Source organism: Salmo trutta, chromosome 28 (genome assembly GCF_901001165.1).
Source record: "Salmo trutta chromosome 28, fSalTru1.1, whole genome shotgun sequence".
NCBI classification, from domain to species: domain Eukaryota; kingdom Metazoa; phylum Chordata; class Actinopteri; order Salmoniformes; family Salmonidae; genus Salmo; species Salmo trutta.
This window is the reverse complement of record NC_042984.1, coordinates 19,108,820-19,122,850: the sequence shown is the minus strand read 5'-3', so window position 1 is coordinate 19,122,850 and position 14,031 is coordinate 19,108,820. Positions and strand designations below refer to the sequence as shown.

The 14,031-nt window shown below is 40.6% G+C and overlaps 1 protein-coding gene and 1 long non-coding RNA gene across 2 annotated transcripts; both read right to left on the bottom strand.

The window, feature by feature from the left end:
* Positions 1-108: 108 nt before the first annotated feature.
* LOC115165698 (uncharacterized) lies at positions 109-1,109 on the bottom strand. The gene is made up of 2 exons (XR_003870224.1): positions 859-1,109; positions 109-807 (listed from the first exon to the last, which is right to left on the bottom strand). It is a non-coding gene; the product is annotated as an uncharacterized LOC115165698 (long non-coding RNA).
* A 3,594-nt stretch (positions 1,110-4,703) lies between these two features.
* LOC115165697 (protein LKAAEAR1-like) lies at positions 4,704-6,279 on the bottom strand. The gene is made up of 3 exons (XM_029718989.1): positions 5,361-6,279; positions 5,039-5,161; positions 4,704-4,837 (listed from the first exon to the last, which is right to left on the bottom strand). Exons 1-3 carry the CDS (start codon positions 5,682-5,684, stop codon positions 4,778-4,780), a joined length of 507 nt encoding a protein of 168 aa, XP_029574849.1. The 5' UTR covers positions 5,685-6,279; the 3' UTR covers positions 4,704-4,777.
* Positions 6,280-14,031: the final 7,752 nt, after the last annotated feature.

The window sequence follows — 14,031 nt, the reverse complement described above, 5'->3', positions numbered from 1 at the left end:
TACTGTACAAGTCGTATTCAACCTAACTTTATCAACACATTTAGCTTACAGTTATTCATCTCACAAATGTCAGTTTATATTCCAAACATGTAACCCAAGAATTTTTCATTTTTGAACTTCGTTACAGGTTTAGTCAAAACATCTGCAGCCATGTCTGCCGTTGGACAATATTCAATACTTATTTTACCATCACTGAGTGCAGATCGAATGAAATGATATCTGATGTCGACATGTTTACATCTCTGACGACACACTGGGTTCTTTGACAGAGCAATTGCACCTTGGTTATCTTCAAAGATTGTTACTGGTGTATATTGGCACTCACTATCCATCTCGCCCAATAACTGTACAAGGTACAAACTTTCTTGTGTAGTAGCAGCCAGTGCCATGTACTCTGCTTCACATGTAGATAAAGCTACTGTTGGCTGCTTCTTAGACCTCCATGAAATGACAGGTCCACATTTAGTTAAACTAAAACAATACCCTGTTATGCTTCGTCTGTCACTTTGATCTGCTGCCCAATCAGCATCACTATATGCTATGAGGTTGAGTTTTTCCACCCCCTTTTTGTAACACAACTCCTGATTCATTGTTCCCTTTAAGTACCTCAACACATGTTTAGCTGCTATCCAGTGTTGCTCTTTTGGTTCTGATAGGTATTGTGACAGCTTGCTGACAATCCAACTGATATCCGGTCTTGTACATGTCATCACATATATCAAGCTGCCTATCACTTCACGATACCTTTTTGAATCAATAAGTTCACCATCACCATCAAAGTTTGGTTTTTGTTCACATGGTGTTGACCTTGTTTTACAGTCTGACATACCAAACCTTTCCAGTATCTTGGTTATGTACCTTGTTTGGTTCATCGTTATTTTCCCTTCACTTTGTGTAAAATCAATGCCTAGGAAATGTCCAAGCCTCCCAAGATCTTTCATCTTAAATTTTTCACGTAACATTTCTTTTACACTTGTGAGTGAGTCACTATCACTAGCAGCGATAATTAGATCATCGACCCAAATTATCAAAATGATCCTTTCTGTTGCAGTTTGTTTGTTATAAACACAGTGATCAGCTGGGTTCTGTGTAAAACCATTTTCACTAAGGTGATCATGCAACATTTTGTTCCAGTTCCTTCCTGACTGTTTCAGGCCGTACAGTGACTTGTTCAGTTTGCAGACTAGTTGCTCACCTGTATCTGACCTGACTTCAAAACCCTCTGGTTGCTCCATGTACACTTCACAGTCAATAGGAGCATGTAGATATGCTGTTTTGACATCCATCTGATGTAACTCTAAGTCATACTGAGCTGCTAGCTGCATCAAACAGCGTACTGATGTCATATTTGCAGTTGGAGAAAAAGTCTCCTTATAGTCTATTCCTGCCACTTGACTATACCCCTTTGCAACATATCTTGCCTTGTATGTCTCAGTCTCATCTGAATTGTTTTTGACCGCATAGACCCACCTGCCCCCCACTGCATTTTTACCCTCTGGCAGTGTGGTTAATGTGAATGTATCATTTTCCCTAAGGGAATCCATCTCCTCCTTCATAGCAGTAGCCCAAATCTCTGATTTTGGTGAAATCATTGCTTCTTTGAAGGTTTGTGGTGCATTGCACATTACTCTGTAGCAGTAGTCAACACTAGGTGGTATCTGGTCATCACATTTCACTTTACACTCATAGTCTTTTAAGTACTGGGGTTTCATCCTCGCTCTGTCTGGATAGCGTGGACTCTGACCATCTGAAGTCTCAATTTGCACATCTTGTGTCTCTTCTGAGTTTTGATCTGCCATCTTGGCTTTCGGCATGGGGTTTTCAAATCTCTCCCCATTAAGATCATCACTGATTTCCAAATCTGTCTGAGTTTGGTGTTCGACTACACCTTTTGTAACACACTTGACTACTCTGTTTTTAAGAACTTTCCCAGTGTCTGGGTAGTAGACTAGGTATGCTGGACTATTTTTATCATACCCGACAAAAATACCCTTTTCACATCTTGAGTCTAACTTTTTCTTGTTCTGTCTATATGCATAGCAAACAGATCCGAATTCTTTCATCTTTGAAAGATCAGGCTTTCTCCCAGTAAACATGTAGTGTGGAGTCTGTCCTACACGCTTATTGTAACACCTATTGCGAATTACTGCAGCAGTCATTACAGCATATGTCCACAAGTTCTTTGGTAGGTTGCTTTCAAGTAGCATGCATCTTGCCATTTCGAACAATGTTCTCCAATTTCTCTCAGCCGTCCCATTTTGATGGGGTGAGTAAGGGGCTGAAGTTTCATGTCTTATGGCGTTCTTACTGAGCAGTGACTGGAACTCTTTGGCTGTGAATTCTGTGCCATTATCTGACCTGACACACTTTATTTTCCCATAAGGGGCCACATCAGCAATAAACTTCTCAGTAGCTTTTACAGTATCACTCTTTGCTTTTAGGAAATACACAAAAACTGCCCCTGAATAATCATCCGTAAATGCTAGAGTATATCTGAACCCATCTTTCGCCTCTGGCTCAATAGGGCCAGCCAAATCAGTGTGCACAAGCTCAAGAGCCGCTTTTGCTTTTTCATCAGGCTCTCTGTTTCTGCTCTGAACAAATTTTCCCTGAGTGCAGATTTCACAGTTGAGGGTAGATTTGTCAATCTTACCTGTGATTTTCATTCCCTCTGTCACATTTTCTAACTTTGACACATCCTCAAAATTACAGTGGCCAAGAATTTTGTGCCATGTGTGAATATCATAGCACCCATGACATCCATCATCATATTCATCACTTACAGTGTTAAGATAGTAAAGTCTATCGTACTCCTCGATGTCAAAAGTGGTACCGTTCTTGTGGATGAGCTTGTTACACCCCTGTCGAAAGTTGACTGAAGCTCCGTTGGCTGTCGCTGCTTTAACAGAGAAAATGTCCTGTGGAAACGACGGCACGTACAGCGCCTTCATCAGCGTTGTTTTTACCCGACGACCCGTGTTGTCTCTCAGGTAAACCTCCGCTGCACCTCTCCTCTCCGCGACACCATTCGTTCTTGTTCCGTCAGCCAGCTCCACGGAATGTTTTTCCGGTTTGAAAGTCTCGTCAAACTCCTTAAACTTCCCGATGTCCGTGACTATATGTGACGTTGCTCCCGTATCAACCATCAGCCCTTTCTGTTTCAGTCCACTAACCTGACAGTCACTTATTCTGAATGCAAATGAGTGGCTTTCAGCATCTGTTGCTTGTTTCACATTGTCTCTTCTTTTTCGTCTGCAATTTGCGTCAGTATGAGTGGAGCTCTTGCAAAAACTACACCACTTTCTCCGTTCTTTGCGCTCTCCAGTAACGGTACATTCCCGGGCCTTGTGCCCTTTCTGGCCACAGTTGAAGCAGGTTATCTCGGTCCCTTTATCTCTCCCTCTTGGCCAGCTAACTTTAATGTTACTTGCCTTCATCACGTTGTCGTCAGTGGAAATGGCGCTAAACTTCTCGGTGCTTTCATAGCTCCTCAACTTGGTTTTGAACTTGCCAAAAGTTGTCGGCTCGTCACTCTGCGTTATGTGGATGGCAAACGGCTTAAATGATTCGGGCAAACCTTTCAGAACCATTGCAATCAACAGCCCGTCACTTAAAGTCTCTTCAGCATTTCTCAGTGCTGTAATAGCCGTCTCAGCACGAATGATATAGTCCGTAACACTTTCGTCAGCGGCTTTCTGAAGAGAAGTTAGTTCAGTGTAGAGGCTAATCACACGTGGCTTCCCTTTACCTGCATAATGTTCCCTCAATATCTTCAACGCTTTTCTCCCATCATCTGCTGCTTCTCTCATTATCAGGGAAAGGCTTTTATCATCCAAAACCTGTATCAATTCGGCGTAGGCTTCTTCATTTTTCTCTCTGTCTTCTTCATCTTCATCCACGCTCAATATGGCGGCCTTTAGCCCAAGCAAACGCAAGTGCCCCAAAAACTTTGTCTCCCATAACTCGTAGTTTTTTTTCATCTCCGTCGAAATATAATCTATTCCATCGGCTTCCATGTTCCCTCCTGGGCCCATAACCTGTTGGTGCTGACATCTTCAGGACAGGAATACCGGTTTACTTAACGGAGGAATAAACACACATGTTCATCATTGGTGTCTTAACCAGAACCGGGGAGAATGCACTTTATTTATTTTCGCACATGCGCAGTCATACATCTCTCATAGGGCATGACTGTACCAGTGTAAGAACACAACTCAACAACATATTAGTCCACATGCCAACAGTGCTGTTGCTGTGTGTGTTTTTCTTTTTTTGTTTGAACATTTCCCTTGGGAAAAATAAATACAAATTTGACTGGGATATGTATATGAAATGTAATATCTTTCCTGCTAAAATATATTATATTAAGTCAATTTACAAGTACATTCAGTCCTTTGTTTCATACGAGTAGTTTGCTATAAAGAAGCTGGTTCTTCCTCGGTGTAATTTAGGCCTACACGATCCATGTGCCACAAAGACACTGTACTTTTAAAATGTCTTAATATGATGACGTGACAGGCATAGGGCTATCAAAAAGCAGGCGCCTATGGATCCTGGTACAGTCTCTAATTATACTGACACCTACTGGTGAAAATGTGAAGCAGAGTTGTAAAAAATCTAAAAAATGAATCAGTAGGGCTAAGATTATTGTATAAAAAAGTACACAGACGAAGTATGAGACAAAGCAAGACAGAACAATGAAGTTGATTCGCTTGGACAGGCTCAGTGTGGGTATTTTTTATTGAGAGAGCATGTTCATCTCCGATTTATCATCCCATCACCACCTTCTTTCCAGAGTTCCCAAGCTCTTATCCAGTAGCTGCTCAACCCTCTTCCTCTAAAAATATACAGAAAGAACTGAATGAATAAGTGAGTGTTTTATTTGTTGCAATTCCCATGATTCACATACTCGTTATATTTTTACTCTGACAGTCATATCCACAGTACCTTGCCTGGTTCTTGCAGAAGAGTCATGTTAGTGTGAGGTCAGGCTTTAGCTCAGTATGTTAACGTTGTCTTTAGATATGGATTTGCTAACCTGGAGTTTGTCAAAAGGATCCTGAACATTGAGTCCTGTCTCTTCTTGTGGCAGTAAAAGCTCCAGCCGTACAGCCCTCTGAGCAGTGGGCTGACAGGCGATCATCAGACTGATATCTTGGGTCTTGAGAGCAATAATAAAACAAGCAGGTAGAGGTAAAGAGAAGACTGAAAGATACTGTATATGCCTATATTTTCACATTCTATGTAATCAGTGGAACATACACTGTAGCAAAGAAAACAAAAAGTACTATGAGAGTGAGATATATGTTGGTGGCTTGTTGTAAGTTGAAAAAACGTCTATACAACTTTTATGGTCTTACCCTGATGTTCTGGTGACGCAGCCTCATAAGGCAAACCCTGTTGCGCGCCTCTGCAGCCTTCAGTTGACCGATTATTGTGTCTCTCCTAGCTCTTTCTGACTGTTGCGCAGCATTCACAGTGGCCTGTCTGCCTTTACACTCAGTCAGCCTGGCACACACCCTCTGCCGCGCTACAGCCATCACACCCTGCGCCTCCTTAGGTGGTTCCTCATAAGCCAAATAACGGGCCTTTTGCTGTGGACACATCTCACGAAGTTCCGCTGCTGTCGCATTTCTCCAATTCCTGCAGACGACGTTATAGGGCTTGGCTGGTGCGTCGGTCATTTTCTAGGATAATCTTTTGGCTTTTAAGCCATTTGAAGTTAATTAGAAGGAACATCTAATCATCATGAATAATAGGCCTGAATTAGATGGAGGATGAACTGTGACAATTGGGGACAGCAGTTAGCGCATTACTAACGTTGCAAACATTGCTGTATTTCAGACACGCGGGAAGTTGACAAATGTTAGGCTGGGGGCCGATTCCAAATAGAACGAACTGTCTCATTCTAATTCTATGAGATTCGTTCTGTTTTCTCTCGTCACCACAGAGACGTTACCGTGACATATTGCATTTGCAACAGGCAAAATTGAGGACAGATAGCCTGTCAGGTAGAGCATTAGTCCAGTAACCCAAAGGTTGTTAGTTCGAATCCCTGAGCCGACTAGGTGAAACTTCTGCATTGAGCAAGGCACTTAACCCTAAATGCTCCAGAGGGTGATCCCTGGCGGTGATGGCTGATCCCTGGCCGTGACCCCAATGGTGTTTCAGTGGGGGGGAAGGGAAACACCTAGGTCTTTAGACCATAGCAAGTCAAGCCCGAGACCAGAACAATGCGAGTCCAATTTAATCTTTCAGATCGGCACCGTAATAAGAGCTCTAAATGTAGTCTACAGTAATTCTTTGTCAATATTTCAGAAGAAATCTTTAGTCATCCAGAATGGTGACAAAAATATATATTCTGAGGACAAATAGAGAGCCACTCGATCTCTAGTGGCACAGCTAGTACTACGATGCAGTGGAGTGGAGTAAAAAGCTGTATTTTTATGTTTTATTTGTGGTATCGACGAAGGTATTTGATTGGGGAATGGGGATACATTTTCATGATGGGAAATTAATGAATCAGTTAATGTGGGGAAACAGAAGACCTGCAAAAAAATCTGTTTGGTTTAGATTCCCAAGGTGCAAATGCATGGTATTTGCAACTATAATGAGTCTGGTCTATGATCAATTGAGCCATATCAATGCAGTTAAACAGGTTAATGTAAAATAATACATTTTGTTGGGTTTCACTTATAGCTGTTTCATGATGATTATTACAGTTGTGTCAATCATGTTATATACTTAGGCTATTGTAACAAGGCATATGCCAGCATTGTAGGCCTACTGCTTTTGCCCAGAGGACTACTAAGCTTTCATGGCAATGGCCGTTCACTTTGCCACGCATGAGCCCTGGTTAGAGTCCCTGTTGCAGCTTTCACTTTCTTCTGCTACATTGGTGGCAGCGTTGGGATCACGTCCAGCTCACGTGTAGTTATTTGATCTAGTGGTGGGAAGCGTTCTGTTTTTCAACATTGTATTGGGTTTAATAACCCTTGAATGAGTAGGTGTGTCCAAACTTTTGACTGGTATTGTATATATTTTTTGTGTGGCCTGTTTTGCATTTTATTTAGGCATTAATACGTGTCACATATCAGTTTACAAACAATGTAAAAAAATAAATCAATGAGTTAATAAAGTTGCATTCAAACATGGTTTCTTCTTTGCTTTCTTGAGTAAGGCAACTCCAAAATGTAGGTGTTTCAGCCTAGCTCAGTGCTTTCTGTTGTGGTGGGGCAGCCAGCGGAAAATACACAGAGTAGGGGTTGGTAATGTTCTCTAGTTGCACCGTGATTGGCTCAGTGTTCTGTCACTCTTTGGGGCTCTACGTCACTGCAAAATCTATGGGGAGAGCTCGAAAATTCAAGCCCCTTGGGTGCTGCCATAGGTGTACATTAGAAGTGCCCATCCCATTTCCTCCCAAATATGTTAAAACTCGCCTATAGTATGCAACCCAGACTTGCCAAAAGCCCTGAGTGATGCCAACTTTAATCTTTGGCATACTCTAGGAATCAGGACCTTTTCAGACCTATTTCATTAGAAAACCACTACACTGAAATCCTTTCAAGAGCTCTGCAGTGAATTCAATGTACCAAGATCCATTTAAAAAAAACAAATATCTTCAAATTAGACATGTCATTTCCTCATTTACTTGCAAGAGGAGGTTTAGAGCTCAGCTGAATGAAGTTGAGACCCTTCTTGCTACAGCACAATCCATTAAAGGCAAAATCTCCTATATCTATAGACTCCTTTCTGAGAAAGGAGGCTCCTCCTTTTTACTCCTTTGAAAATAATCTGGGAAAAGGACCTTGGTCTGACTATCAGTGATGAGTTATGGGCGGAGGTTTGCGACAGGGTATACTGCTCTTCTACTAATGTAAAAATGAAAGAATCTAATTACAAATTGTTGTACAAATTTTATTACACTCCTTTGAGACTCCATAGAATGAAAACAGACATTTCTCCTAACTGTAAAATATGTACCTCTGAAAGTGGAACCTATATGCATGTATTTTGGAGCTGTAGAGAGATTGCCAGATTTAGGCAATCTATACATACTGCTGCACAGAAAATACTAGATGTACATTTTGATATGACCCCTTGTATCTATCTTCTTAATGCCCAGCAGGACTTTGTTCTTGATCCCGACAGAGAAAATGTGTTTATGACTATCACATACTTTGCTAAGAAATGTATTCTTCTATTGTGGGCTTCTAATACTTCTCCTACATTAAAAATGTGGATTGACCAGATTGTTGACTTTCTTCCTCTTGAAAAGCTCACTTATGACCTCTGCAAGAGACCCAAGTTTGCTAGACTCTGGTCTCCACTACTCAACTATATTTGAAATTGGACAGAGTGAAAGGGATGATTAGGGAAATGAGCAGATACATGTTGTGTAAGGTGCTATAAAAACTAATTATTTGCTTGTCATCTCAGCTAAGGCTGTAAATAGCTAATAAGAACCTTGATAGTGCTGCTGCAAGGTTTTTTTGTTTCTTATTATTTTATTTTTAAAAAATGATTGTTCGTTATTATTTTTGTATTTTTTTAAGTCTGTCACATCTTTGAAAGTGGAATGTGTTTTGTTGGTTGATTGAAAAACAAGAAAACTTAATAAAACTTTAAATTGAAAAAAAAGAAGTGCCCATCCAAGAAGACTCAAGGTCATTGGTCACAGATAAAATGACGTCAAATCACTTTAAAACTACGGTAGCTTTGATTGGACTGATCATGTCAACATCATACTCTCAAAATATTAACTAGCAAGCTAGACAAGCAGTATTCATCATGAATCAAGTCGACAATCTACTTGGGCAAATCCTTTTGAAGGATTTTCATATGAAGAGAAATTCTAGATAAAAAGTATTGGTGCTCATCCGTCATTGGACATAAACATTACACAACAAGTTGGAAATCGCAAATTCAACAATGAGTGGTTTGGAAGGAATCAGTAGCTAACTGCAAGCGTTGCAAAGCAATCACTAGCCTGCTATTCAGTGGAGAGGATATGTGGTCCAAGTCTGGGTTTAAGGGTTTCTTTTCCAAGCTTAAAAGGATAAACATTCACATGCAACACCATGGGCCAGAAAAGGTCAAATACATTGGCCATGCTGTCAATCCAGCATGACTTCTGACGCATTCAAAACAACTGGAAATTCAGAACTGGGAAATCTCAGACTGGAAAAAAAAAGAGCTCTGACTGGGAAAATACGTTTTAAATGGTCATCCAACTCGGAATTCCAAGTCGGGAACTCAGGGCTCTTTCTAGAGCTCCGACATGAAGATCCTTGTAGTCATGATTCAACCTTGCTTTATCTGAGTTTCCAGTTGTCTTGAAAGCACCATAAATCCAGAGAACGCCAGACTTTGATGACAAAGTTTGATGACAAAATTTGCCCACAAGAAGGACCATCGCGCCACGTTCCTGTTCAAGTGAGCACAGCACAACAAGGTGAATCCAAAAATCTATTGTATGCTGCTGCATAAATTATGTAATATGCCAGGGAGATATGTATACTGTAGCTAATAAAGTAATACTAATTGTATGTTGTGTAGTAAGCTGTTAGTAGCCCATGTGCCTCACCCTAATAATTTGGTCCCTTTCCCCCTCATAACATAGCCTACTGTTCTGAGTTGGTGGTGGTGCACATGTACCCTATAGTCTGTTTTAGAGAAATGTCATAATCATATATTGTAAGAGCTCTCATTGTCTGCTTATATGCCCCCTTTATTTATCCTACGGTTCTGACTTGGTGTACAGGGAGAATACTGTAAGAATGGTCCATGTTCGGAATTCTATCGCTGTACATTTTAAAAGTGCTGAACAAATAGTTATATTGACTACGTCCATCTTAGCTCACTCATTGCCTCTTATCTGCTCATTGTTCCCTTATGCCATAGTTTGTACATCTCGGTAGTCAGTAGAAGCCACATTTGTTTAAGCAAGTCAGCCATATCAGCTATGTTTTTAGAAAAGGCAGTAAATGAGGCATAATAACTGTTTCGCTGCCAGACAAGGCTCCGCTGATAGCCAGGTGTAGCGGTGGTAAGGATTCACTCAATGGTGCGGAAAAGAAAGCTCTGCAAATGGGACAGCTTTATGTACAGTCGTGGCCAAAAGTTTTGAGAATGACACAAATATTAATTTTCACAAAGTCTGCTGCCTCAGTTTGTATGATGGCAATTTGCATATACTCCAGAATGTTATGAAGAGTGATCAGATGAATTGCAATTAATTGCAAAGTCCCTCTTTGCCATGCAAATGAACTGAATCCCCCAAAAACATTTCCACTGCATTTCAGCCCTGCCACAAAAGGACCAGTTGACATCATGTCAGTGATTCTCTCGTTAACACAGGTATGAGTGCTGATGAGGACAAGGCTGGAGATCACTCTGTCATGCTGATTGAGTTCGAATAACAGACTGGAAGCTTCAAAAGGAGGGTGGTGCTTGGAATCATTGTTCTTCCTCTGTCAACCATGTTACCTGCAAGGAAACACGTGCCATCATCATTGCGTTGCACAAAAAGGGCTTCACAGGCAAGGATATTGCTGCCAGTAAGATTGCACCTAAATCAACCATTTATCGGATCATCAAGAACTTCAAGGAGAGCGGTTCAATTGTTGTGAAGAAGGCTTCAGGGCGCCCAAGAAAATCCAGCAAGTGCCAGGACCGTCTCCTAAAGTTAATTCAGCTGCGGGATCGGGACACCACCAGTACAGAGCTTGCTCAGGAATGGCAGCAGGCAGGTGTGAGTGCATCTGCACGCACAGTGAGGCGAAGACTTTTGGAGGATGGCCTGGTGTCAAGAAGGGCAGCAAAGAAGCCACTTCTCTCCATAATTTTTTTATATTACCTTTATTTAACTAGGCAAGTCAGTTAAGAACAAAATCTTATTTTCAATGACAGCCTAGGAACAGTGGGTTAACTGCCTTGTTCAGGGGCAGAACAACAGATTTGTACCTTGTCAGCTCAGGGATTCAAACTTGCAACCTTTCGGTTACTAGCCCAACGCTCTAACCACTAGGCTACCCCGCCACATCAGGGACAGACTGATATTCTGCAAAAGGTACAGGGATTGGACTGCTGAGGACTGGAGTAAAGTCATTTTCTCTGATGAATCCCCTTTCCGATTGTTTGGGGCATCCGGAAAAAAGCTTGTCCGTAGAAGACAAGGTGAGCGCTACCATCAGTCGTGTGTCATGCCAACAGTAAAGCATCCTGAGACCATTCATGTGTGGGGTTGCTTCTCAGCCAAGGGAGTGGGCTCACTCACAATTTTGCCTAAGAACACAGCCATGAATAAAGAATGGTACCAACACATCCTCCAAGAGCAACTTCTCCCAACAATCCAGGAACAGTTTGGTGACGAACAATGCCATTTCCAGCATGATGGAGCACCTTGGCATAATGCAAAAGTGATAACTAAGTGGCTCGGGGAACAAAACATTGATATTTTGGGTCCATGGCCAGGAAACTCCCCAGACCTGAATCCCATTGAGAATTTGTGGTCAATCCTCAAGAGGCGGGTGGACAAACAAAACCCCACAAATTCTGACAAACTCCAAGCATTGATTATGCAAGAATGGGCTGCCATCAGTCAAGATGTGGACCAGAAGTTAATTGACAGCATGCCAGGGCGGATTGCAGAGGTCTTGAAAAAGAAGGGTCAACACTACAAGTACTCTTTGCATCAACTTCATGTAATTGTCAATAAAATCCTTTGACACTTATGAAATGCTTGTAACTTTACTTCAGTATTCCATAGTAACATCTGACAAAAATATCTAAAGACACTAAAGCAGCAAACTTTGTGGAAATTAATATTTGTGTCATTCTCAAAACTTTTGACCACGACTGTAGGCACATGACAGTTTGTGGGCACCGTTTGTCACGTTATAGTGGAATTCATGTATTGTTTAGTGCTGTGTTGTGTCGTGTCGTGGCATTGCTGGCGTGGATACATTTTTTTTTTTTGCACCACCAAGATTTACTGTTATTCATAACAAAAAAACAGGTAGCTAAATATAATAATATGCAATCATTTCCTGTTGATGAGAAGAGCAAAAATCTAGGCCTATTTATTTTATCTTTGGATTCTAAAATAATTAGAAGTAGGCATCTCTTTCCTATTATTCTTGAATTTCCATCTTCATTTCAGAATACATTCTTCCTCATTTCTGAATGTGATGGTTTCATACTCGCAAAATAGTTTAAATGCCTATAAAACAAGTTAGGATAGGCGACCATTCCTACCATCTCTTATTTAATAGATAAGCTATTTCAAGTATTTTGCTCAATGCGATCCGATGTGCAGTTTAACCGAACAGCCGGTTCACCGTTTTCATTGTAGGCTGTCTGAATATTGTAGTCACATTTCTAGAGTAAACAGTATTTCATTTAAAAACATAATAAATATACATAACCTTTGCAGAATAAATTCCTCACCTATTCTGGCTATGATGAGTTCATATTCACGAAGTAGCGTACAACAAATTACTATCCGCATCTCAATAAATTGGGCAGTTTAAATAAACTATTATAATTTATTTTTGCTCTATGCAGCCGAAAGGGAGAGCGGTTTATAACACAGGCCTATAGTATAATTTGACAGGTGAACAGACAGTTGATCTTTCGCAATGAAGTGTGTAGGCTGCCACTGCAAGTAGTAGTTTAAAAATTTTCCCAGTAGAAAATGTTTTTGAATTCACTGGCAGTGTAGTATATTTAGGTTTGGGAAAAAGTAAATGCAAAACATTACTGAATGCAAACGATCTGTTTACAGGTCCAAAACTATTTGTAGTTGTTTTTGTTTTTCAGAGATAGATACAGCAAATGTAACTAAAAAAACGCAAACATTCTGCAACCTCTAAGACATTTGATCAAGTTTGCCATTACTGTTTCCTTTAGGATGTCTCAGCCTAATTCCAATATTTCAAAAGTATACAGCAAAGAAGGGCGTTATAGAGGACCACAGTATGAGTCAAAATACCTGTAAAACCTAGCAGTCAAACAAGGGAAATGGTTCCAATCGTTTTTCCACAATAGATTTTTCCCATTGGGGATTTTAGAAACACTTAAAATAAGGGCTGTGTTTCATGTAGTTTTGAAAGCCGTGTAAATCTCTCTAGGACAAGGTGCCTTTTTATCAATATATAATGGCCTGTATTTACCCTCACCCAAAATGAAATGCTAATTAGCTGCGTATGTGGCTATCATAAAGAACCACAAACACCATGAATATCTGGAAGAGACTGCCAGACAAAGGTAAGAATCTCTGGATTAACTATTTGCTAAATGTAGTAATTAATAAATTGGCAAAATTTCTTTCAATTGACAATTCTGTGGACTGTCTTGTGCACGTTTTAAATTGACAATAGCTGTTAGCAAAGGTGTCAGCTAGAGATGACGTGCAGGAGCTTGCAGTCTTGCATGTCTATGTTGAAGCTAATTAACATTTTCTAATCACAGAAAATAGAGACAAATATATGGATAAGTCACCTTGTTTGAGAGAGATTTACATGGTTATCAAAACATCACGCCAGGGTAAGATATCACATAACACAGCCCTTATTTCAAGTGATCCTAAAATCCCTTATGGGAAAAATGTATGGTGGAAAAATGATTGGAACCATTTTGGTTTGACTGCTAGGTTATGGGTATTATGACACCTCCATAATCACCATAAAAGGTGAATGGGTGTTTTTCAGGTGGTTATAATGCTCATTCACAGTTTTATAACAGGTCTGATTTATAACGGGAAACATGCGTATGTATAGCTTGGGCCAAGTTTATGAATCTCAATATTTGTGTGTGCGCAGTCTTCCAGAAACGACCCGTGCATACATTTATAACTTATGAGGTCTCTGGTCGTCTGCTCTCGGAAGAAATTACATGTCCTCATTGTCCAAGACAGTGTAAAAATGGATCTGAGACACTGTAGTCCCGAGACCAGACTCTACAACACTGAAAAACACAATCCATTTCACACCACACACCTGTTTAAACCAGTGTTTTCCAAACTCAGTC

What these genes read in the sequence shown, in the direction of transcription:
- LOC115165697 (XM_029718989.1), bottom strand. Translation starts at nt 5,684, where the DNA reads ATGACCGACGCACCAGCCAAGCCCTATAACGTCGTCTGCAGGAATTGG. An exon ending in TGCGTCACCAGAACATCAGG is followed by an intron (nt 5,162 to 5,360) that starts GTAAGACCATAA and finishes ATTGCTCTCAAG; the next exon opens with ACCCAAGATATCAGTCTGAT. An exon ending in ATCCTTTTGACAAACTCCAG is followed by an intron (nt 4,838 to 5,038) that starts GTTAGCAAATCC and finishes GTATATTTTTAG; the next exon opens with AGGAAGAGGGTTGAGCAGCT.